This window comes from Ornithodoros turicata, chromosome 2 (assembly GCF_037126465.1).
Source record: "Ornithodoros turicata isolate Travis chromosome 2, ASM3712646v1, whole genome shotgun sequence".
NCBI lineage: Eukaryota > Metazoa > Arthropoda > Arachnida > Ixodida > Argasidae > Ornithodoros > Ornithodoros turicata.
In genome coordinates, this window is record NC_088202.1 from 51,589,343 (window position 1) to 51,614,207 (window position 24,865).

A 24,865-nucleotide genomic window follows, 5' to 3' on the forward strand; every position below is an offset into this window, starting at 1 on the left:
AGCCGCTCCATGTAGTACACCTCTTCTCTCCCGACCAATCAGCAGCGCTTTTCTCCTCTAGGTTCCCACTGGGTTCTGTGCTGGCTATCTAATATAAATATGCGGCCGGGCACGGACCTGAAAATTAGGCCCGTGCAGTGCCCTAGCCACCGCCTCGAGCGTGAGCGGGGGTGGGGGCAGGGCTCTGCTTCCCCAGAAGTGAACGAATAAAAGTGTGCAAAAAGTTCCAACCGGAAAACGTTGTTTACAGCATTTGTCCATGCACATCGCTGTGAAGAGCACCCGATGAAGGGTCATGGCTTGAGAATGTGAGGTCCGCCTGCACCTGCACAAGAAATTTTTACGTTTCAACATTGTGCAGCCTTCACGGCGATAACAGAATAATAAGGAAAAAAAAAAACATTATGGAACAATTTCGTGACGCATATTATATATATGCAAAAATAAAGTTTTTGGTGAAAGATGAAAGTCACTGAAAAGGTTAGCCAGCTGTAGGAGTCGAACCCACATCTTCTGGATTGCCGGTCCAGGGCTCTACCAATTGAGCTAAGCTAACACGTCTTCTCAGCTACTTCCAGGGTGCGTCATCTGAAGGGATAAACCAGCCACTCTCTCTCACTCATCCTCCTTTCACTCTTACATTTTTGCTCACTCACACACATTCATAGCACGGGGTCGACGCGGGCGGCAACTGTTGAACATGAGAGAACTGATGTTTTGAGGCTGGAACGACATAGAAGGGACAAAAACATTGCGACCGTGTGACGTACCTGTAGTTGTGTGTACTTGTGTGTTTTGTTAATAAAAGGTGGAAAAGAGAAAAAAAAAAGTGTTAGCTTAACTCAATTGGTAGAGCCCTGGACCGGCAATCCAGAAGATGTGGGTTCGACTCCTACAGCTGGCTAACCTTTTCAGTGACTTTCATCTTTCATCGTTAATTTCTTAGGCAAATTGAGGCTTTGTATGTATTTGTTGCTTCTATGTCGTTCTAGCCTCAGAACATCAGTTTTCTCATGTTCAAAAGTTTTTGGTGTTGCACAAACACAACGTGTAGCCAAAAAGCTCTGGCTACCTTTTTTTTTCTGTATATATCATTGGCTTCTGTCAATAGTGAGTCTCTCACCCTGACGGGAGGATATCACCTACTATACGTGACCTTCTGACGCCACCCGCCCAAACGTTGCCTGCCTGCTCACTGCTGAAGAGGCCCAAGGAGGCCGAAACAGCTGTCCAGTGCTGGTATGACGCCGTTTGAGCAACAGACATGTATCTAGGTACATTCGTTACAAAACTGTTTGTCCGGTGTTCTCACGCTTACCATAGTGCTGTTAACATAAAAGATATACATGTTGTTAAGAAATGGTGGGGCTCGAAGGAGTAAAATAAGCAAAAATTTATATCATAGAATAAAAGTACCATGTTTCAACTGTGTTTGCCCCAAATATGAACAAATTTATGAAGGGACCTTTTTGAGAAAACGCCCATAAAATATTCCAGTTTTTCGTACCCGACGTGCTTTTTCTACGCTGGTGAGAAGGAACGGTTACACATAACACAATGTGTTTCATTTCAAAATAAAGAAGAGGAAAAACGATTTCTTTTGTCACACGGCGTTCAAAAGGAGCAACGAGGGTCGCGGAATTTTGCTGCAGTGAAAGTTGCAGTGAAAACGCATGATGTAGCACTTTTGTGAATCGCTCCCTAATTTTTAACAAGGTGAAGGAGTGCGCTGTGAATGTGCGCAAACACATTTCCCTAAAAAAACTGTATCTGATAGACTTCATTAAATGGTAAACATCTGTTGCAGCCCCTGTTTGTATCTGGACTTCCGCCGTTCGGCGTGATACGATCCAACGCCGACTACAAGGTTCATTAGACATCATTTCAAGATACCTTTTGCACCGCGGCTTGGTTGTCTCGCCTAGCAAGACAGTAGCCATGGCATTCTCACGAAGATCATTTCATAAGTACCCGCTTCTCATTGATGGCTCACCCCTGACCTTTGTCACTACCTGCCGATACCTGGGGATTACAATTGACCGTGGCCTGACGTGGTCCCAGCATGTGAAGCTGCTTGCTACCAAGGCAAACGGTTTGGTAAATGTACTCAGGCGTATTGCTGGTGCATCCTGGGGCCCGTCATGTTCTGACCTCTATCGTGTCCATCAGGCCCTGGTGTTGGGGACATTGCGGTACAGCTTACCCATCCTGCATGGTCTAAGTCGAACCCAAGAACAGGAACTGCTCAACATCCAGGCCCGTGGTCTCCGTGTCTGTTTGGGAGTCCCCAGGACAACGGAGACGTATTCTGTCTTGGCAGAGGCGCGAGAGCAGCCGGTTCACATACTGCGGGATGGTGATACCCTCCGCGCTTATACACGCTACATTACACGGCACCCGCTCCACTCTCTTTGTCGCATTGATGAGGACTGCCCGGCGTCTGCTTTCGGCAGTGCCATTGCCCGTCTGAAAGGGAGCATCCCATCTCCCGCGTCTACACCATCCTATGCACCGGCGATGTGGACTCTTGAAAGACCCTGTATTCACTCTAACATCCCTGGACTCCAACGCAAGAAAGACGTCCCCACAGTCGTGGCCCACCAGCTCACACTGGAGCACCTCGCCTCAACACATCGACTAAGTCGCCATATATACACAGATGGCTCGGTAACCGAAGGTAGTTCGAGCGCGGCTTTCTCCATTCCGGATGAAGACCTGGGCCACGGTTTCAAACTCCCCTATACAGTGTCCTCGACAGAAGCCGAACTGTTTGGTATCCTGGCAGCACTGGAGCATATTACAGAATCCGGGCACGGAACGTGGGTCATTCTTACAGACAGCAAGGCATCACTAGATATGTTGTCGTCATCTCGCCCCAGCATAATAAGCGATTTGCATACCATGACGCTTCAAAAATTCAATGAACTCTTCGCCACTGGTTACAACATCACGTTTCAATGGGTCCCTGGCCACGTAGGCGTGTATGGAAATACCCGAGCAGACGCAGTAGCGAGACGCGCTGGGTCTGATGACACTTCGGCCCTGGCACCTCTGCCGCTTACAGCCTCAACATGCCGTCTATACATACGCCGTCGGTGTGCCACATGTGCTCAGCAGTTCCGTGCCGAAACAACGACTTACAACTCATTCCTACGGTCTATCGACCCATTGATGGAGTTCGTCATCACTTGCCACCGCAGCCGTAAAGAAGAATCCCTTCTCCACCACCTACGTCTCAATGTTGCCCGTACACCCTCACTTCTCTTCAAGATGGGACGGCTAAATTCACCAAACTGTAATGTCTGTGGAGTGGAAGCGGACATCCCACACCAACTCCTGTATTGCCAGCAGCACCTTCAACATAGGGACACCCTCCGTTGCCGTCTGCTCCAGATTGGTTGTAACGACTTTTCGTTGGCCGCTCTTCTTGGCCCCGTCTTGCACCCCAACCAGTGGGCTGTCACTGCCGCTCTCCTCGGTTTTCTCCGAGACTCAGGACTCGTGAACTGCCTGTAACGTTGTGCTAGTGTTTATTCTCTTCTTTCTTTTTGTTTCTCTTTTCCTTGCTTCTGTTTCTCTTTTCCTTGCTTCTGTTTCTCTTTTCTTTCTTTCTGTTTCTCTTTTCTTTCCTTGTGTTTCTCTTTTCTTTCTTTGTGTTTCTCTTTTCTTTCCTTTCGTTTCTCCTTTCTTTCCTTTCGTTTCTCTTTTCTTTTCTTTCCCTTTCCTTTCTTTTTGTTTCTTTTCTTTTCCTTCCCTTTCGTTCTGTTTCTTGTTTTCTTTCCCTTTCCTTTCTTTCTGTTGCTTTTTGTTTTTCTTTCTTTCCTCTGTTTCGATCCCCCTTTTTCTTTTTCCTTCCTTTTCTTTTTCGTTTGCCCCTTCCCCCTTTTTTTTTCGGAATAGCAAGCCGGCTCTTTGCTTGGCTAACCTTTCCTTTCTTTTTTTCTTAATAAACATATCCCCCCCCCCCTGTTTGTCCGGTGTTCTCACCCTTTCCATATTGCTGTTAACACCAATGATTTACTTATCTTTAAAAAAAAGTTGGGGGAGGACAAAGGAGTAGAATACGCAAAGATTTTATTTAGTAGAATGAAAGCACTATGTTTCAACACTGTAAGCACAAAGTATGAAAAAAATTTAGAATGGGCGTTTTTTTTTTAGGAAACCACCTGCTGCGGGAAAAGCGATTCGACAATAGAACTCGTTTTATATAAAACCAAAGAAGAAGGAAAGCGCTTTCTTTCACAACAAGTTGCGTTCAAATCGGAGCAAGGACGGCCGAGTAATCCTGCTAAAAAGTTTCATTAAAAACGCACGATGTAGCGTTCTTGTGGACTTTTTTTCGTGTAGTTTTTTTACATTAGTCCGAACATTAGTCCACAGAAGTGCCGCGATCTGGAGTTATTACCACTTCAGTTTGACTTCGAGTCCGGATTCATATTCAGCATATAAGTCATAATTTTGCAACCTTTAGATCTTATTCATTCTCAACAACAATTATTTAAATTATCTGCCCGTCCCCCGTTATGCAAAGCACATCGCTCGATTGTCATAGTGGTCCGGTAAATAGAAGAAACAATCTATTAATTAATTAAAATGAAGCTTGCAAACGAATTTAACCCTGCGACGAACGTTGCACCAGTCATGCTCCATCTATTCCCTGTTTTGTTGTTCTGCTCTGTATTTATCCTGCCTTAAAATCGTGTACGTTGAATTGTACCTTCTGCTTTGTTATTCAAGCTGTCTTTATAATCCCTAAACATAGGGTGTTTTTGAATAGGAAGGAAGGAAGGAAGAACGGAAATTGTTTATTTTCTACATTATTTTACGTTACATATTGCCAACTTCGCAGGTTGAATAATAAAATCTGAGAATGGTGACAAACATAAAAGGGATCAAACGCCAGCGGCGTGTCACTGATCCCAGTCATAACAGTACGTCAGAAAATAAGATACAGATAAGGCAGGTACACTATCGTTCAACATATTTAGGCATACTGCACATACCTCAAGCTTTACTACGAGAGACAGATATGCTGTAATAATAGTAACAATAATTTCGTATGGTTTTACATCTTATCAACTTTGATGTTTGAAATAATGTCTTACTTGTTTTGTAAATATAAATAGTGGTTTAGAGCCCTAAATAGACTCATGCAATGAATTCCAGTTTTACTGCAAGGTATTGAAATGAAAAATATCCGTAATTTATACGTATTTTTGGTAGACAAAGTGTACATGGCCCATAATTTCGTATTGAGGCTCTAACTGTTAAGGCGAAACTTTCTAATGCCATAAGAAATGTGGTTCTGGATGAATGACATGTAGATTGTTCTAAGAGTGGGCAAAGGGGAATGAAATTTTTTAATTTGGCTATTGCAATATAATAATAATTAAATGTCGTATGCCACTATGGCTAATAATGTATGCCACTATGCGTGGCTAATATGTTCATGCCACTGCAAGTGCTGATCGAGTAGAATCCCTAATATTTGAACCGATTAACGTCTGTTAATCTCACCCTTGTTAATGCATTGTTCGCCCTCTTATACATATCCACAATATCACAGCTTTGAAGAAATACTGAAGTGTCATCAGCATATGAAATTGTCTGCATATCAAGATATGATACCAAGTCGTCTATAAAAACCAGAACTAAAAAGGCCCAAAAATTGATCCTTGCGGAACCCCCGTGGAAATATTACCTAGATGAGAGGAGTTGTAAGCAACTTGCACAACCTTTTTCGATTTTGTAAATAATTAGTGAGCAGGTTGAGGGTTTTACCTCTAGAAACCGTAGCTTGCAAGTTTCTTATATAATATTGAGTGGTTTAAAACATCAAAGGCCTTCCGCAAATCCACAAATACACACACACAAATCTTCTGTGCCCCACTCTCACCCTCAACGCATTAACCTCATGCTTTCCTTTTAAAGTCATCTTCTGTGATTCATCTCATCATTCTTTCACCGTTTGTTAGTCATCTTTTTTTTGTCATCTTTGTCTTTAATCTACCTCATCCTTCTTTCATCATTTGTTAGTTTTTCGGTATTTCCTAATTCTTTTTCTTTTTATTTATTTATTATTATTTCTTATTTCTGGAATAGCGAGCCGACGTCCCGTTTGGCTGACCTTTCCCCGGTTTTTTTTTCCTTTTTGTCTAATAAATATATCCCCCCCCCACACACACACAAATACCCGCACGGTTAATAGTTTTGTTTCAATATCACTTTTAAGAGCTTCATAAATCGAGAGTACTGCTCGTTCTCTTGACTTATTTTTACGGAAGCCGAACTGATAATCAGATAAAAGACTGTGTTTCTAAAAAAAAAAATCTGCCCATTCAGGGAGAAGCTTTCTCCTCCTTCCTGGAGGCATTGTAACTGAAGTACGACATCTAATCCAGGCGTGTAGCGTCTACGCCATTCACCCACGAGTGCATGGGGCTCCACCTTTCGGAAAACAATGGAATTCAGTGTTACTGGGACAGGCTGTTCCATAAACCGAAACTATGAGAGGTCACCCGAAATCAAGAACAGCAAAACAAATTTGTTTTTAGTCTGTGTCACCATTTCTAGGCTTGTCTATATTCTCCAAAAATATCAAAAAATATCCGGGTTCTATCCAAAAAAGCCCATTGGAGAGGATCTTTTTAAAAATATCGGGATTTTTTTTTCAACCCTGGTGCAAAACCTCTCAAAATGAAATTTTGAATATTCTCAAGTCCACAAGGTTCAGATTCAGTTATAAGGTGAGGTAGTATAAGAAAGGATGTAGAAACATCAGGTAAGGATAACACGAAACTGTCAGGAGAGCGATTATGAATTGACTGAACGGTTCCAGCAAAGTAGTCAATGAAAATGACATCGACCCCAACAAACCCATAAAGGTGGGATCTAGCGTTGTTTTGTCCTTAACGTATTTCTAAAACAGTTCAGGATTTATATGAAGCGGTCCTTCGACTGATCTTTCATACATGCATAAATCCCCGTTAGTATATATTTTTTTGTTTCACGCAAACCATGGAAAATTTATTGTACCATGAAGTGTCACCAGTAGCTATACATTTGACACTGATAGCCGGCGGTCGACGAACTGCTGCCGGCTGCATTTCCCGACGGAACTCGCCGGTGCGGGGTCCAGGGCTCTACCGCTCCTGTGCTGTGGGGTCCATCCGGGCTACCGTCAAGAGATAGAGGCGTCGAGGCGGCTTTCTGGTGGGGGGTTTCGAACTCGTCGGTGTCGGGATAGCTGCCGGTGCTTGTCTCGTCGGTAGGGGGATTTTGAAAAGCGTAGGAGTATTATTAGGATTTATTTTGGCACGATTTTTTTTTCTGCCCGTTTTATTTTAACAGGACTTATTTTGATACGATTTATTTTAACACGATTTATTTCGTGAATGATTTATTTTAGACGGTTTATTTCGGTATACACCCCTTTTGCCGACCACTTGCAATTTCTAGTAGACGGCAGAGCTAAAATAGTTAGATGTGTGGCGTGCGCTGCAATTACTTTTGTGCTTGATCAGTCGTTTGTGCGGATCATGTATAGATGAGGCTTTGATATTGCAATTCCAATGTGCTCCCTTAAGTCAATTATTACAACGTTGATTAAAATATCTCTGTTAATTAGTGCGCTAACTGAGAAAAATACGGTTTCCTAGTAGTAATCCAATGACAAAAGTAAAAGCGTCTTTTCTAAAAATTTGTTGCAGATAAAAGGAAACACCCTCTATAACTACAATATGATTAAAATTCATTAATTAACATTTTCACCTAGGGGATATCGTGCAGAGGCGAGATAGCCATAACCGAACTTTGCTGTACAAATAAGCCCAAAACGAAACCGCGCCCACGAAGAGCGAAGGGAGGACAGCGCTCATTGCAGCTCAGGTGGGCACGTGGTTTGGGGCAATTATTATGATTGAAGTCGGTACTGATATGCTGGCCAGATCAAGCGCTTTGCGGCTAAGAGTATGCTGCAGAGTCCCCTGTGGTTGCCGCTCACGCTGTCGCAGACACACTGGCACACGCTGCCGAAGATCTCCCAAGTTCAAGCAGCGGCCAAGGTTCGTCCAAAGTTTGTCCAAAGTTTTACGGAATATATGTTGTCTTACTTATTCACTTTCCGGGTGTCCAGCGGAATCCTGTCATGTACCGCAGACTGCATTCGCAGCACACATGGATGAAGTCACTGACATAGACTGTAGGTGTTTATGCATTTTTATCGGTATGTACATTGTTAAAGTACACGCATGACATCACCCAGGAAACCTAGAGCTGCCACTGTGTTGCAAAGCATTTGAGAACTGGAACCTCAGTCTACAAGCATTTTTAGTTGTCGTAACAACCAAGACAGCTTCTCATCTCGGCAGCGCTGGAACTTAACATCTATACGAGTATTTGCTTCCGATATCTATCCAGGTGTTGCAGATGTTGCGTGTGGAGGAGCTCTTGCACACAATGCGGTTCTTAATGTAGCTTCTGGCACCTGTGTCACTGCTTCGTCCAGTGAAGGTGCATGTTCTTTCACATCCCATTGTAGCTCCGGATATTCGAAATAATGCTCTCTCACATTCAGATGCAACTGTGATCATGACAGATCCTTCAGGTGCACACGGGGCTGGCACCGTCAGACACAATGACTCCGCAGAACTTTCCGCTGTGGTGGACGACAAACAGCAACTGCTCTAGCACACCAACCCTGAATAGTATCCATAGTGCGAAGGCTAAAATTATTTCATGGTGCATACGTGTTTGTCATTTTTCCAGATTCTGCTGCATATACTATGGCGTCACTTTCTTTCCTTTCCAATGGTGCACAATCAGATGTGGCAGATGCCGCTACCTCAGCTGCATCTGCCATGTCTGACACTGAATCGTTGAACACAGTGGAAAGTAGCACTGTAGTGACAGAGCTTCGGCGTAAACTGAATTTGGCGTATAAGAATATTGCTAAGTTGGAGAAAGAACTGGCAGCTCTTCGCAGTAAGTGAAGGTGTTCTAGAGAGCCTCTCGAAATTTTGGAACGGCCTTACAGATCACAGCAGCTCAATATTGAAAATTTCAGATGATCCACGGACACGACTGGCACAGGACCAGCTGACTTCCATAGAGAACGTAGACATGAGGGGCAACAGGTGGACCAGCGCCACCCTAAAGACCAGCCTCAAGGTTCGACTTGTCTGTGGTCGGAAGGGCTACGCTTACATCAGGGAGAATCACCTCCCCCTTCCCTGTGAGTGGACTTTTCAGAGGAAGATAGAAAATGTCAAGTTCAAGCCAGGCAATTATCTATAACAAAAATTCATTATCAGGATGTGGTGGAAAGGTTGTGGCAGGAAGGAAAAATATGGAAGTTACACAAGCAATGCGAATTTCATAACAGGCATACTGGAGGAGCTTATCCCGCCGCTCGCATGGAAAGTGTCAACGATGCTGCCTACTGAACGCCACTCCGTTCTTCTTCTGGATGAAATGCAGCTGACGCCAGGACTCGATGATGACACCAATACACAAAGTGTGCTTGGGCAAGCGACCATTCCATCTGCGGCTCCATCATCGGGTGCATAATCTGGTCAGTAAAATCTTGCGACACATGGACTTGGTTTCATGCTGGCAGGCCTTTCTAGCAGGTGGAAGCAGACAATCGCCTATCATTTTTCAGGTACTTTGTCACTTATAGTCATTCTGCTTCATATTCTGACGATACCATAATATGAGATGCCGACATCCTCTGCTCACCAAAGGCATTGTTTCATTCTTTCTAATGTTACAGGCGACCCAGTCTCTGCTGATTTTCTGAATGATGTGGTTCTTGACATCATCCGGCAGTCTGAAAGCATCGGTATGTCTGTGGATGCAGTTGTGTCTGACATGGGCCCATACAATCAAGCGTTGTGGAGGAAATGTGGGATATCTGCTACCCGCAATGGCGAGACTGTTGTTCCCTGCGCCCATCCGTGTCCAAGGAAGCTGTGGAATTTCTGAAGGACTTTGCTGAACTTTTCAGGGCTGTGTCTATTCGTGGCCCTCAGCAGAAGGGGGCTTTCAAGCCCGTGCAAGAGGGAGTGCTTGTGTCAACCACCGCGGCACTAGCAATACGGGAGCAGCTTCTAAGCTTAATGCACTTACGGCTTCAAGTTTGTTCTTCTGAGCCGTTTGAGTCAAGCCGCTTTGGAGAATTTCTTTTCTACTGTGAGACTGAAATAATCCCGTGCCCAGACCACTGGAATGCTGTCGTAGTTCTTCTGCCCGAGTTCCAACGGCAACTACTCTGTTGATGACCGAATTGACTTGTTGGACTTCACTCATTGTGGGTAAGAAACAAGCACCGTGCCTAGAGAGAGCGATGCACCGCCCTAGTGAAACCCCTCAGGTCTAATGTGTCATGGGACTGAGAGGGCCTCTCAGATTGACAGGACCTCTCAGGACCTCTCAGAAGCTAATGCCCAGATCTGACATCGGAACATCAATGTTCAATTTCGCCGTCTACGCTGCACCTGTCCTCGGAGCGGTACAATCATACAGTGCTATGATACAACGGAGATAGATACAGACAAGTACATGTCACAAAACTCCACATATATTGAGTTTCTTCGATTGTACAGATACACTCAAGGCATGCACACTGCCATCAGATTATCTAACAGTTATTTCAAATGTCTTGCAGAATTCTGAATATCTAATGTTTGTTGAAGGATCGCTCGCAAGAAACTACACGAAACGGTAAATAGCAGCAACACAAACTAGATTTAGCAGTTACATGTCTACGAAAGCATGCAGTCATCATCAACACATACCGTCGTATTCCACAAAGCGTGAACTCATGGGACACATATTCGCAATGTACAGCGGCCAATGTAAGACGCCAACTAACTGGCGAGATTGGGTTCTCACCACCTGCAGCTTCGTACGAGATTCATCTGTAAGAAATACAATTTCAAAATGTCAGTGTAAGTCAGTGTGTAGGCATGGAAATATATAACATACCGTTTGGCACAAAGTGTCGTTGGTAACCTAACGTGGTTGATAATCTTCTTATCGGCGCACATAATGCGTGTCTGCGAACAGTGGTAAAAGCGTAAAATGAACAGGAATGCCTGTCACTCACAAAGTCATATTTGACACATCGTCTACATACCTCAAAAACAGTTAGAATACCGAAGACAAAACGCAAATTACTTGAGATCCGCGGCCGACGTCCTCACACTTCAACGCTTCAAAACAGACTGATTGATCCGCTGGCGATTGGCCGAAACGCTTCCGCTTACGTGTAGTGCAATAATGCACGGATTGCAAGAACAATAGCTTCAAGGGGGAACGACAATACAAGGTTATCACGGCAGGTGTTCCTTGGAGGAATAATGCACAAACATGTTGTAGTGTCTTTCTATTCGCAGAGAGCCAGCAAGCGTACTTAACAGCAATGTTTATTGCTCGACAAAACGACAGGCAGCACCGCTGTCTGCATACTGACAGGTTGGTGTCGCAGACGTAAAAGACGCGTACACAAGAAAGCTGCGCCCTTTTACCAGGAACGCTGAGACGGCGGAAGGCCTTGAACCGTCAACACGTTATCGCGTAATCGATACAGATATCACATCTTCGCCCATCCGAGGCTAAAACAATATTTATACAATACTAATTGTCATGCAAAATTTATCATTGCGTATTCTCATGTGCAGCTTGTACATGGAACAATTCAAGTAGCCTGATAGCGGTCAGGAGGTTTGCGTACACGTGAAGGGTATCTTCGTTCCATCTGTGGTGACGGTGGTGTTTCCACTGTAGCGGTGGCGTTGTCGGTAAAGGTAGCTGATCCACTTGGAACCGACGGGAAAAGGTCTGACGATTCTTCTTGGGCTGTCTTCTTGGCAGGAACGTCAGCTGTTATCATGTGGTCAGCGTGCCTCCTCCAGACAAGTGTACCATTCTGGCAATTGACCTTGACCCTGTATGACACGGGTCCCGGTCTCTCAACAACATTTCCCATTACCCATTTCTCACCACCACGGTAGTTTCTGACGCGCACAGGATCTCCCACTTGAAAAACGCGGCCTCTGGGACTCCGGGTAAAGGATTGTATTACTTGTTTCTGTCGGACGGTGAGGTCGAGGGACGGCTTCATGAGGTCCAGTCTGGTTCTTAATGGTCGTCCCAACATGAGCGATGCGGGTGACTGTGCCGTTGTGGCATGTGGAGTGTTTCTGTAAACTAAAAGCAGGTTAGAAAGTCTCACCTCCAGAGAGTGACTTTGATCTTTCTTCAGGCCTTCTTTCAACGTCCGGATGAACCTCTCTGCCAACCCATTACTTGATGGGTGGTAGGGCGCCGATGTTATGTGTTTCACGCCATTTTGCTTGAGAAACATCTGAAAAGACTCCGCACAAAACTGAGGTCCATTGTCTGTGACAATTGTACCCGCGATACCCCATCGCGTAAACAGTTCTCGCACACACTGTATAGTAGCTGCTGCGGTCGTTGACTGGAGCACAAACACCTCCGGCCACTTGTAGTGCGCGTCCACCGCGACTAAAAAGTTCTTACTCAAGAAGGGACTCGCGAAATCCAGGTGCACACGGTCCCATGGTCGCGACGGCCAGGACCAGGGATGGAACGGAGCCTTCGGTGGTTGAGGGCGTTGTTCCTGACAGTCGTCGCATCTTTTTACCATCTGTTCCAGCTCGTCGTCGATTCGTGGCCACCATGTGTAACTTCTTGCAATTTCTTTCATCCTGACGATTCCTGAATGTCCGCAGTGGAGTTCGTCGAGCACCCTCGTGCGTAGCTTTGAAGGTATCAGGACCCTCATTCCCCACAGGATGCATCCTTGATGCATTGTTAGCTCTGTCCTGTGTGAGAAATAAGGTTTCAGTGCCTCATCATTTATAGTTGCAGGCCACCCCTTGGCAATAACTTCCGCCACCACACTTAGTACTCGATCGCGAGCAGTTTCTTTAGCTATTTCTGCGCAGTTCACAGGGAAACTTTCAAGTCCCAAAGAGTAGATCGCACTGACTTCGTCATCGTCGTCCTCCTGAGTCCTTTACAACGGCAGACGAGAAAAACAATCCGCGACGACGTTGGCCTTTCCGGCCCTGTAGCGAAGCTCGTAGCGATATGCTGCTAGAATAAGGGATCACCTCTGCAGACGTGCAGCAGCAATAGTAGGTGTGCTTGACTTTTCACCGAATATGGTCTGAAGTGGCTTGTGGTCAGTCAGTAGCACAAATTCTCGTCCATACAAGAAGCTATGAAACTTTTTAACGCCAAATATTAAGGCAAGTGCTTCTTTCTCCAAGTGACTATAATTTGCCTCCGCTGTACTTAGTGTTCGTGACGCGTAGGCTATGGGTTTCACACTTCCGTCTTCTTGTATGTGCGACAGTACCGCACCTACTCCAAAAGCCGAGGCGTCGCATTCAAGCTGCAACGGGGCGTCCGGGTCGTAGTGCACCAAGACCGGCGGTGATGCGAGTAATTCCTTTACTCTATTGAAGGCCATCTGACACTGCTGGTTCCACGACCATGCCACTTTTAGTTTCAAAAGCCTGTGCAGGGGATGCAGGACACTTGATAGGTCTGGCAGGAATTTCTCGTAGAAATTGTTTACTCCCAGCAGCGAGCGAAGCTGCTGTTTGTCTGTCGGCGCGGGGGCACGCAGTACCGCTTCAACTTTCTCTTTCGACGGCTTCACGCCTTCAGCGTTAATGGCATGTCCTAAGTACTGTAACTCGGTCTTCAAAAACTCGTATTTTTCCCTTTTTATACGGACCCCTCGTTCCATTAGGCGCTGCAGAACCCTTTCCAGATTCCGAAAATGCTCTTGTTCTGACCTCCCCATAACAAGAATATCGTCTAGGTAGACGATGACACCATCCAGGTCTTTCAGCATATTATCCATGATTCTCTGGAATATTGCAGGGGCCGCAGTAATACCAAAGGCAAGACGGTTTACCTTATACAGTCCTTTGTGGGTATTTAGCGTTAAATACCGACTTGATTGCTCGTCGACTTCTACTTGAAGATATGCACGATTAAGATCTATTTTCGAAAAGTACTTTCCACCAGCAAGCGCCGCAAAAATCTCATCGAACCTCGGAAGGGGATACTTTTCGACTTCCAGGACTTGGTTTAACGTTGTTCGGTAGTCACCACATAATCGGACGGAGCCGTCCTTCTTGACGACCGGAACTACTGGCGTGCCATATGCGCTGCAGCTTGTTGGCGATATTACTCCCATCTTCTCCAATTTATTTATCTCATTTTCCACAGCATTTCTCAGAGAAAACGGTAAGCTTCGAGCTTTCAAGAAACGTGGCGTACTGCCTTCCTTTAACTTGAGACATGCTTGCTCACCCTTAATCTTTCCGAGTACTTCGGTGAAAAGAGGCTTGTACTTCTCGGTCAACTGTCCGGTAATTGTGTTGACGTCGAGCGACATGGTGTTCAGTCCGGCCCAATCTAGCCGCAGCTCACGCACCCAGTTACGGCCCAGGGGAGGGACACCTGGTTGACGCAGGATATGAAGGGGCAGGGTCCGCTGACGACCTCCGTAGTTGACGTTGACCGTAATGTACCCTTGGGGCGTTAGTGCTTCACCAGTATACGTGCGCAGACGTAGAGATGTGGGTTCCAAGGTCAGGTGTGGGAAGCACTTCTGGTACTGTTGTAAAGACATTACAGAAACAGCAGCACCGGTATCAATCTCCATCGTGTGTGGAACGTCTTCGACGGAAACGGTAGCATACATAGGATCATTCTTGTGCGACTCCAGTCGAAGGATAGCGTTTGCCCCAGGATTATTCTGAACCCAGTCGTTCTCCTCCTTCAAATTACTCAAGGATTGTCGTCCCGCGGGCTTGACCTTCGTTCCAGACTGGCAAGCTCTTTTGATGTGTCCCTTCCGTTTACATCTATGGCAGACAGCGTCTCGAAAGTTGCACGCCTCACTCGCATGATTGCTGCCGCCGCACCGATAACAAAAGCGTTTCTTTCTTCTCTCTGGTTTATCAATCTTATTCAGTCTTGGGGGCGTGTCCGCCGCGTGACATTCCGAGGCGCTCTTTGTCGCCATTTCAAGTGATAGCGCCTTTTCTACGGCTTTTTTAAACGTGAGCGATTCGTTCTCAGCAAATAAGCATTTCTGGATATCAAGTCGGTGTAGTCCACACACAAACCGATCTCGCAAAGTCCCTTCGAGATTCGCTCCAAACTTGCAGTCCTGCGCAAGTCGCTTTAATTCAGCAACAAATTGGACGATAGTCTGAGCCTCCCCTTGTATATATTTGTGGAATTTCGCCCTCTCCGCAATCACTGATGGTTTCGGGGACAAGTGATCACGTAGCACTTTCATCAAGTCATCGAGAGGTTTGTCTGACGGTTTCTCAGGTGCGAGCAGCGTTTTTAGCAACGTATACGTTTTCGGGCCTATGATGCTCAGAAAGGCATCCACTTTCCTATCATCTCCTATCTTGTTCACTTTCAGGAATGAACTGAGTCGCTCTTCATAGGAAATCCAATCTGAGATAGTCTCGTCAAAATTTTCCACTTGCCCAATAGTTGCCATGTTCGTCCCTGCCGTTGGTTCCGTGTAGGGCACCACTTCCTTCTTCTGGACGATATCTTCTTTAACACCGTCCATCCATGCTGGCGTAAAACTCCATCTTCTTCGTCGCCAATATGTAGTGTCTTTCTATTCGCAGAGAGCCAGCAAGCGTACTTAACAGCAATGTTTATTGCTCGACAAAACGACAGGCAGCACCGCTGTCTGCATACTGACAGGTTGGTGTCGCAGACGTAAAAGACGCGTACACAAGAAAGCTGCGCCCTTTTATCAGGAACGCTGAGACGGCGGAAGGCCTTGAACCGTCAACACGTTATCGCGTAATCGATACAGATATCACACATGTGAAATCTTGCGAACTATTTTCCAAAGCGGACGAGGTAGCATGTCCCGCGTCGCGGAAAACATGTAGCAACTTGCTCTGAGAGGTGTTGCACGACGCACTGTCGCAAAGCTGTCTGAGAGGTCCCCCCAAACCTCTCAGGGCTACATGAATGATTCTACAACGTTCTCCAGATTTTCTCTAACAGGTCCTCTCAGACAACTCTGTGCTGCCTGAAAGGTCCTACCAGACCTTTCAAGATTTCTTGAAAGGTCCTCTCAGACCCTTCAGAAGTGCTAAAGGGTCCTACCAGACCTTTCAAGATTTTCTGAAAGGTGCTCTCAGACCTCTCAGGAAATTTTGAGAGGTCTCTTAGGCACATTTTCGATAGGGCGGAGACCTTGGACTTAAGCATATAATCCGGGGAATTGACTGAGCTTCAGTGCCAGCCACTCACATATCATTCTGGGTATGTGAGTCGTGCCACGCGAAGGTACAACCTTTGCCAAGCCTGTACACATTTTCTACAGGACCGCCCAGTCCAAGATCATGACTGCCTCTTGCAGCTGAAATCGTACCGTAAGCAAGGAGAGAAACATCCATTTGTTACATCGCCGAAGCAGGTTGCTCAACTCCTGCAGCACGCCGACAAGGTGTTCACTTCAAGAAAGGCGGATGCATTTTCCTTCACATTGACGGAGCTGACAGACACTGTTCTTCAGACAAGCAGGCCACTATATATAGGAATTCCCACGTGCCACCAACTTTCTGCCAAGCTTGCGGACTTTTATCTGATGCTATAAAGCCGCGCGGTTTTGGTTCTGGCTCATGTGGATAGCGAAATTGGGCGATCGTTCTTTCACGGCACGCGCTCGTTTCACGATTTTTAAAAGACATAATGACTTTCAACGAGGATTGTCTCCCATTCTGCTATCCCACTTTTGCCCGAAATTCCCTAACTAAATAGTTAATAATGAAGTTTATTGACTTAGTCGTCTTGTAGTTGTATGCTATCTCCGAGAGGATGTCCGCCTGCCAGTACAACTCAAATGCAAAAACAGCATCTATGCTGCTCTCATAGCGTTGTGAAAAAAAAATCTAAAAAAAAAACAAAAACAAAGCACACTATACATTTTCCTACATGCCGCTAATCACTGCATATGCACGCGTACAGAACTCCCTTGACTCAAAAGCTGAAGTAAAATGGACGTCCTATAAGATAATTAGTGATGTTCAAACGGAACATCGTTTCCTTCGAAAGGACACTTTCACAAATGGCATGTTACTAAGCTTTCTACAGCATACACTATGATTTTGTTCTGGTTCAGAGGTGTTCGCAATAGTCTACTTAAATGAGCATGATACCAGACCTAACAAAAAAAGAAGAAACGCGATGAAGGGAGTTCCTATAGGGTACCATGGAATTACATCCAAAAGGGAGTTTTTCAGTTTACAGTGATAGGTGCTACTTCTTTCTGCCCATCCCTCTTTAAAGTCCTCCCCCTCCCCCGCAATGTGCGGTATCATAAGGGTAACTCGGAGAAAATAATATGAAAGAAACGTCATAAGGTCGAAAATGATTGCTCAGTGCTGTATAGCAAACGCGTCCTTGGGATTTCTCGTGTGGACATTCAAGGACCAATTCATTTTCCTTGGAGGAAAACGCGACCGATGTTGTTCCTATTCCAGCTGCGCGTTGCTTAGGAGGTGAGTTGCTTTTTCATTATCTTTGTGAACTATGGCTTTTAAGTATTTTCACAAATTCATGACTGTAGTTGATCGTGGAAGGAGCGGAGGCAGAGATATATATGGCGCTCTAACAATGATTGAAATCGTATGTTACATTTTCGCGTTCAACGGCAGGTTCTCTACGTTTCCATATGGATATTTCCTGCAACTTATGCTGCATACGTCGTTGGGATCCGTACAATGCCTCAATGCGCAGATGCGGTACTCTTCGCGGAAACATGTCTTCGCGGAAATATGCGGAATAATCGAGACCGGGGTTCGACGCCTTGGAGGTAATGCTGTTACTTACCGAACTATCTGTTTGTCAATTGGGGATTTAATGGCAGCAAAAAGAAAGAACGAAGCACAGTTACCCCCAACCCAAGTCCAGGGTGTATGCCCAAGTTTCTTTGAATACTTTGTTTCCGTCCTCCAGTTCCGTTGTGTCTCCAGTGCTGCGTATTGAACAATGAATATAGCCGTCTCTTGCTAGTTCTACCAGTCGAGAGCACGATACCGTTGTGTGTACTGTTCCTGCAGTCTGCAAGGTGTTTGTAGGGCGCATCATATGCGCCACCACCAGCTCCCATGGCAGAGTGGTTAGAACGATTGCTTTCCACGCCGAGACTGGGAAGAGAAACGGGTTCGAACCCTGTCATCGGCTGTGCTGTTTGAGGTTTCCCCATGGTTCTCCGAAGACTTTCCAGACGAATGTTGGCAACGTTCCCCCTAAAGTCGGCCCAGGACACATACTAACCTCCTGAGCCCCACTCGTTCCTGCTGTCCTCTCTCCATCGTCTGTACGCCGCTGATAGCCGCAGTTGCTTTGCGGCATTAACATATATGGAATCAAAAAACAAATTATATGCGCCACTATCCATATTGTCTCACGTTCATGACAGTCCCTGTAATTCACGTCATGCATAGAGCCCATCTTATGCAGCAGCGCGTCGCTGCATGCAGTTTCGGACCCTAGCGTGATGGAGCGTTTCTTCAGAGTCCTATAATGCGGAAATCTAACCAACGACGTTTAGTTTTTCGATTCTCGGGGTGTCCTGCCTCAAGTATAGCTTTGATAGCTTTTATATCTGTTACTGCGATCAGGAGTTGGTAGCCGAGGATGCAGTTGTGATGCGTTGCACTTACTATAGACCATGGGTTTGCCTTGGACTACACATATTTGTCGTACACATTAAATTCATTTGATTGCTCTACAAAGTTTAAGTGTAAATGTCCTGCCTATGTTACACAGCTTTTTTGGCGTATGGTTCACAACACACAGAATGGAGTTTCTGAAATAGACTGCAATGTGAGGTATTCTACATAAAGCACTATTTCAAATGCCATATTCAGCACAAAGCGCCACTTCAAAAGTGTTTACTCCGTTACTACACTGTCCTAACACTCTTAGTACCTCTTTCTTTTGAACCTACTGAACAAAATGGTGCTCAGTTGCAAATACACCCGTTTTACACGCTCAAAAGCGTCAAAGAAAAATGCCACATGGAAGGTATAAAAATAGCATTTTTGGGAGACAGAACTTATATTTACAAAAATGGTTTGAAGGTGACGCACGTGCCTTCCACATATTTTCTTCCATACGAATGCTTTCCTTAGTCACATCCCGAGGTGTGACTATGTCACTACGTTGCTTGTACAGCTTGGCAAGAAAGTTGACGTAACACAGCACTGACGTATTTCTTCATCGGAGCGCCTCCTGCTGGCTTTAAGGATGAGATCGAATAAAAGACGGGTGACCGGCTATTCAATCCATCTCTCAGAATGTGTGTCCGCCCCAGTTTGCTCCCAGGGCGTCGCTCCAATGGAGAAACGCGACACCCCGGTGCTCCGAAAACGTTTGTCCCAAGCTGTATGTTGCACCAGAGCGCGCATGTAACTCGGAAATCTAGCGGAAAGCGTCTCCATGAAACGGCTGCCATAGTTCACATTCGAAATGTAATGATAGCATGTCGCTCACAGCATAACGGCTGCTGCCGTCGTGCGAGAAGGTCGTAAGCGAGCAAAAATCACGTATATAGTGAAAAAATAGGCAATGATTGTATTCAAGTGCTCCCAGCTTTTCCAAGTCGTATTCCACACGATGAACGAATGACAATGTCGTTTATCTTTCATCGTATTTGGCATGAGGTTTAGTACAGGTGGGACCATGTTTCTTAAGAAAAAAGAAGGGAAAGGTCAGCCAGACGGAGGTCGGGTTGCTATTCCACAAAAAAAAAGGGAAAAGGGGAAGAAAAGAAAAGAAATGGAAAAGGAAAAAAAGAAAGAAAAGAAAAACATAGCACAGTCCTCGGATTGACCAACTATGTATACCACAAAACACAGTGAGCGAAATTTATTTTTAAGGGGATGATTTTACAAAATCATTATAGTGACGACTTCCAGTAGTCCTTAACATGTGGTGCCGAATTTCGGGTAGAACTGCCACGGAACATGTTGAGCATACAGCAGAGCAAGCAAGTGTGGTCGGAATAAAAAAGGAGACTGCAGGCAGCTCTTACTTCAAATAAGCCGCTCTCATCAAGAACACCTTTGAGCTCTATCACTTCATTGCCTTGGATACAATCCAAAAGCGATGTCCTTCCCAACAAGCTATATCTTTAGTATGTACTGCGTCTACAGTGTCATTTTATCACTTGGAAGGCGATATACCTCTAGAAAAAGTTGTGTTACTCGCCTGTATACTTTGAAGTTTGTGAGAGGCCAGAATAGTTTGAAGCACCAGGTAAGCACACTATGATTCATTGTTTGTGGCCGAATTCCACGGTTTTGTTGTGATGCAGTCCAGAGCACCGGCAGGATGTGTGTTACGCTACTTTATCATTTTATACTCTCTACATATATATACAGGGATGGAAAGAGTCTAAGAAAACCGTCGATACGGGCCATAGCACAAGGTAGTGTGATCCGAGAATTTCATACTAAATTCGCTGGTAAATCCGCACAGCATTAACACCGTGGAACTATTGTTAGACGCGCCGTAAACACATACAAGCGGAAACGCTATCTGAGACTAAAAGCCTGGTAGTAGTTGCAGAAATATTCGTAGATATTTGATGTTTGATCGCGCACCATTCATGATCATTGATTTGCATTTCCGAGTAATCGACATTGATTTCATATCAGAGTAGGTTACAAAAGCACCGATCTTCAAACCACATATACGAAGCGGACATAACTGTAGCTAAGTGTATGTTTTCATGCTTGTGCGTATTTTCTCCTTCTCTGGCCCATCATTTGTTTGAGTTTTAAGTCAATATAACGCCTACAGTACAACTTTCTCAGTCACCTTTTTGATATCGCTCCTTATTGGTGATTTATGTAGCAAGATTCTTGAAGATACATACGGTTTTGAACTGTTTATTAATATATTCAGAACATGTCCTTCGCGCTGGTTCACAGAGCGGATTTTAAAGTGATCGGGTTGCACTTTGGCGGAAAATCCTTTCGTCATGTGCTGGGATTTCCGCGTGCGGGAGTAACCTGTACATGTAACTTTAAAAGCCGGATAAAAGAGATGAATAACTGAACCGTGAGAAAAGGTTAACAATAAACGGAATGATAGTAGCTTATTCGAACAAAACAAATTAGAGTGACCACATACCTCATTTCACTGTTAGGTAATTACACTTCCAAGAATGTCCCACTTTGCTATGAACTCCGGCTTCAGTCGATCCAATCCTCCTTCTTATATCCATGTATGCAATACAGGGGAACTGCATCAAGGCATCAAGCTGCGCTGCACGGCCTAGCCCGTTCGCATAACATAGTTCTCTAAGGCACAGACTGTGCACTCAGGGGGAAAGGGATAGGTAATCGGTGCATCTATTCAAGTAAACGCGAAGCAAAGTTGTAGTGGTTAAACGAAAACGAAAAGCGAATGGTGTCTGATTCATGCAGCCTTCCTTTTCTAATTGAATGTCAACCCCCTTCCACCCCCTCCTTCATCCTGTAGGAGAGATGGCTCTTCCACAAGTCCTGCTTATCGCTGCAGTTGTTGCGTGCGCTCTCGCCGACGACGATGCCAGAGTTACACTGGAGCAAGGGGCTGTGAAAGGAAGGAAGTTCGTATTTCTTGGGAAAACCGTGGAAGTGTACCTAGGCATTCCATACGCCGAACCTCCAGTAGGAAGCCTACGTTTTCAAAAACCTCGACCTGCTCAACCCTGGACTGGGACACTGGATGCCACCAATCCCAAATCAAGTTGTATCCAACAATCAATGCCTTTGCTCGGTTCTATTGCAGATACCTCTGAGGATTGCCTCTTTCTCAACGTATGGGCACCCGCAAAACAGGGTCCTTTGAAATCTGTCATGGTGTGGATTCACGGCGGGGCATTTAACTTCGGTTCGTCTTATCAGGATTGGTATAACGGCTCCGCATTAGTTTCGAGCGAAGACGTTGTTGTAGTCACTCTTAATTACCGTCTCGGACCTTTCGGGTTCTTAACTGCGCGCACTGCAGAGGCTCCAGGTAATGTGGGACTTTACGATCAAGCCCTCGCCTTGCAGTGGGTGCAGGCTAATATTGAAGCTTTCGGAGGTAACCGTGATAAGTTAACTCTCTTTGGCGAAAGTGCAGGGTCAATGAGTATCCATGCGCACATGATATCCCCTCTCACGACTGGACTATTCCATAGAGGAATCATGATGAGTGGCAGCTTGTACACCCCGGGCGTAGCGCCAGGAGTCGATGAAATGCTTAGACGTGGAAACAACTTTGCAAGACACGTAAGCTGTGCCACTTTTAGTAAAGACCTTTCGACGCAGCCAGATGACGTTCTAAAATGCCTACGATCAAAATCAGCTGAAGAGCTCCAGGCAGGCTACGAAATGTTCGAGCAGAGATTTATAAAAAAGTTTATGCCGATTTTTAACGAAGCGTTCCTCCCAGTAGCTCCATGCCTAGCAATGAGCAGAGGCCTATTCAAGAAAGTTGATATCATGAGTGGATTAACGGAAGACGAAGGAACCTTTATGTTTGTCTCGCAACCTGACAAACGCATTGTCGAAGACAATCTCCAACACATTAGTGAGGAAGAACTGGAAGCTTCAGCGCGCTCTTTGATGCAGTCGTGGCTGAATGAGATTAACGACGCTAGGTGGAAGTTTCATGAAAATAAAGTGGATCCCTCTGAGTGGAAGACGGGATATAGGAAGGCCAGCTCAGACTTCGTCACCGATGAACTGTTTAAGTGTCCTCACAAACTGCTTTCCGATAGGCTCTCGGGCGGAGACTCAACTATGTTCTCCTATATGTTCGGCCATTGCTCTGAAATGTCCCCGTTCCCAAAATGGGCTGGAGTTCCTCATACAACTGACATATTCTACTTCTTTGGGCTCCCTATGGTTTATCCAGACCATTACACTGACGACGACCGTGCATTCTGCAAGGATGTTATGAAGATGGCAACTGCATTTGCTAAAGAAGGGTGAGTGTCATGTTGAGATGTGTAGGGTTAGTATGGGCTGCTGCAGCATCAGTGGCGTCAGTGAAGTTAGCGACATCTTCTAGGACCCAGCGTATAGTGGGAGCAATCGCTAGGCACCTCGCGTCTGTTCAGCCGAGACCGAGATCACACCTTGAGCAGGCTCATACGATGTAGCCAGAGCAGTCAATGAAGGACAGAGGTCATGTCATTGTGTCTAGAAGGGGTAGGTCGTGGAACGGGGGAGGCATTTATATCTCGGTGACGGGCGCTGAATGTGAGGTTACGCCACTGTGCAGAATGTGGTATATGGTACAGAGCGCTCTTGTCCTCCCGTAGCGAACCATTATTTAGCATGTGACAATTAAACTGAACATGTGTCTATGCAGGCATAAAGATGCGTCGCACTCTAATGTATACGATCGTTAACGTATATGTCTTACTGGTGCCATTCGAAGGCAAATCAGGAATGATGACCCCATGCGGAGTTGTACATGGCTTATCAACAACCATTCGTTATGGGTAATTCATGCTGTTTCTGTATTAGTGCACCTGTGCTACCGACTGGAGAAAAGTGGCCGAAATACACCGTGGAAGATCCGGTTTCCATTTCCATCAAGGCAGGAAATTTCACGACGTTAAGAGGCATGGACTTAAAGATCTGCGATCACTGGCAAGAAAGCACGTGTTAGAAAAAAGACAGAATGCAAAAAAAAAGAAAGAAAATAAAAAAGCAACACATTTTGAGTCTGTGCAGCCCTTACGCTTATAAACTTACCTGCCGAAATATACGTCTGTTATTGGTCTTCGGGTCAGTGGCCGTTGTCTTCTAACTTCTTATGAAAGATTCTGGGACCAGCGCTGTCGTCCTATCAGCGCTGTACACCTGTAAATTTTGGCCTGGCATTTTCAACAAACTTTGGTTTTTAATCTTCAACAGTGTTCTGCACAGCGTGACTACATACAATCGCCGGTGTCGTGTGTGTTGCTTTTTACAGCAATGGCTGTACGAAGGAACTTTTAAGGACTTAAGGACGGCGTGGTTCCTAACGTCTTATTGGGCGTGCGATTGGTTGGAGCAGCAGCGAATCGGAGAGCACACGAAAAAAAAAAGAAAAAATGCTAACCATGCCATCCCTAAGATGCTGAGTGCCGCGGCGAAAACATTGTCGCTACTGGCGCGCATCCGAGGAATGCTGTTATAGGCTGTGCCGGACTCTTCGTGCCGATTGGGCTAGCATAATTTCATTTGAACGAGGAAGGGTGTTGGCGCTGGAAGAGTTGCAGGTGGCAGGCTAGCAGACGCCCAGTCGTGCGCGTTCGCACCAGCTGCCGCGGCTGAGTGGTTACTGTGCTGGCCATGTCACGTCGAGTCTGGGAAGTACCCGGGTTCGAATCGAACGGATGTGCTGTCTCTGGGTTTTCCGCGGACGCTCTCAGATATATGTCGGCACAGTTCCCTTAGAAGTCGTCCCAGGACGCACATCCCCCAGGGCGTCAGTCGTGACGTTGCCCACGTCTGTGAGGCCTATAACGGCATTACCTGTACCACGTTGCCTGTGCACAACGCCCTCAGCTAAATGACTTTGCAGACTGAGCTCGATAATAGACTGTTGTGCGGCGACCACTTCACACTGGGTTGCCTCTTGTGCCAGAGTTGGGTTGAAAAGAACAGCTCGGCGTGTGTTCGTGCGTTGGTTGCAACGAAGCAGCGCAGTGTTCCCGTGGCCATCGCTGGAGATTTCACCTCTACCTTTTGGATATGTGGACTCATTAGCTTAACCTACTCATTATTGTTCAGACGCG

At 45.7% G+C, this 24,865-nt stretch overlaps 3 protein-coding genes and 1 long non-coding RNA gene across 5 annotated transcripts; 1 reads left to right on the forward strand and 3 right to left on the reverse strand.

Annotated features, from left to right (window-relative positions):
* Positions 1-249: 249 nt before the first annotated feature.
* On the reverse strand, positions 250-11,025 carry LOC135383469 (uncharacterized). Its single transcript, XR_010419891.1, has 3 exons — positions 10,987-11,025; positions 10,797-10,919; positions 250-325 (listed from the first exon to the last, which is right to left on the reverse strand). It is a non-coding gene; the product is annotated as an uncharacterized LOC135383469 (long non-coding RNA).
* Positions 11,026-11,698: 673 nt separating this feature from the next.
* On the reverse strand, positions 11,699-12,835 carry LOC135384633 (uncharacterized protein K02A2.6-like). The gene has a single exon (XM_064613828.1). It carries the CDS (start codon positions 12,833-12,835, stop codon positions 11,699-11,701), a length of 1,137 nt encoding a protein of 378 aa, XP_064469898.1.
* A 300-nt stretch (positions 12,836-13,135) lies between these two features.
* Positions 13,136-15,640, reverse strand: LOC135384634 (uncharacterized protein K02A2.6-like). Its single transcript, XM_064613829.1, has one exon. It carries the CDS (start codon positions 15,638-15,640, stop codon positions 13,136-13,138), a length of 2,505 nt encoding a protein of 834 aa, XP_064469899.1.
* A 1,908-nt stretch (positions 15,641-17,548) lies between these two features.
* Positions 17,549-23,806, forward strand: LOC135385396 (cholinesterase-like). Of its 2 annotated transcripts, none has more exons than XM_064614687.1 (3): positions 17,549-17,591; positions 21,586-23,062; positions 23,607-23,806. In XM_064614687.1, the coding sequence occupies exons 2-3, from the start codon at positions 21,591-21,593 to the stop codon at positions 23,749-23,751; spliced, it is 1,617 nt and encodes a 538-aa protein (XP_064470757.1). In that variant the 5' UTR covers positions 17,549-17,591; positions 21,586-21,590; the 3' UTR covers positions 23,752-23,806. The 2 variants fall into 2 exon arrangements, with proteins under 2 accessions (XP_064470757.1, XP_064470756.1); XM_064614686.1 differs by lacking the exon at positions 17,549-17,591 and adding an exon at positions 20,245-20,355.
* Positions 23,807-24,865: the final 1,059 nt, after the last annotated feature.

Bases quoted from the DNA above. Each gene is read 5' to 3' on its own strand.
- LOC135384633 (XM_064613828.1), bottom strand. From the start codon at position 12,835: ATGCATCAAGGATGCATCCTGTGGGGAATGAGGGTCCTGATACCTTCA.
- LOC135384634 (XM_064613829.1), bottom strand. From the start codon at position 15,640: ATGGACGGTGTTAAAGAAGATATCGTCCAGAAGAAGGAAGTGGTGCCC.
- LOC135385396 (XM_064614687.1), top strand. From the start codon at position 21,591: ATGGCTCTTCCACAAGTCCTGCTTATCGCTGCAGTTGTTGCGTGCGCT. The intron at 23,063-23,606 runs GTGAGTGTCATG...TTTCTGTATTAG, and splicing joins ACTGCATTTGCTAAAGAAGG to TGCACCTGTGCTACCGACTG.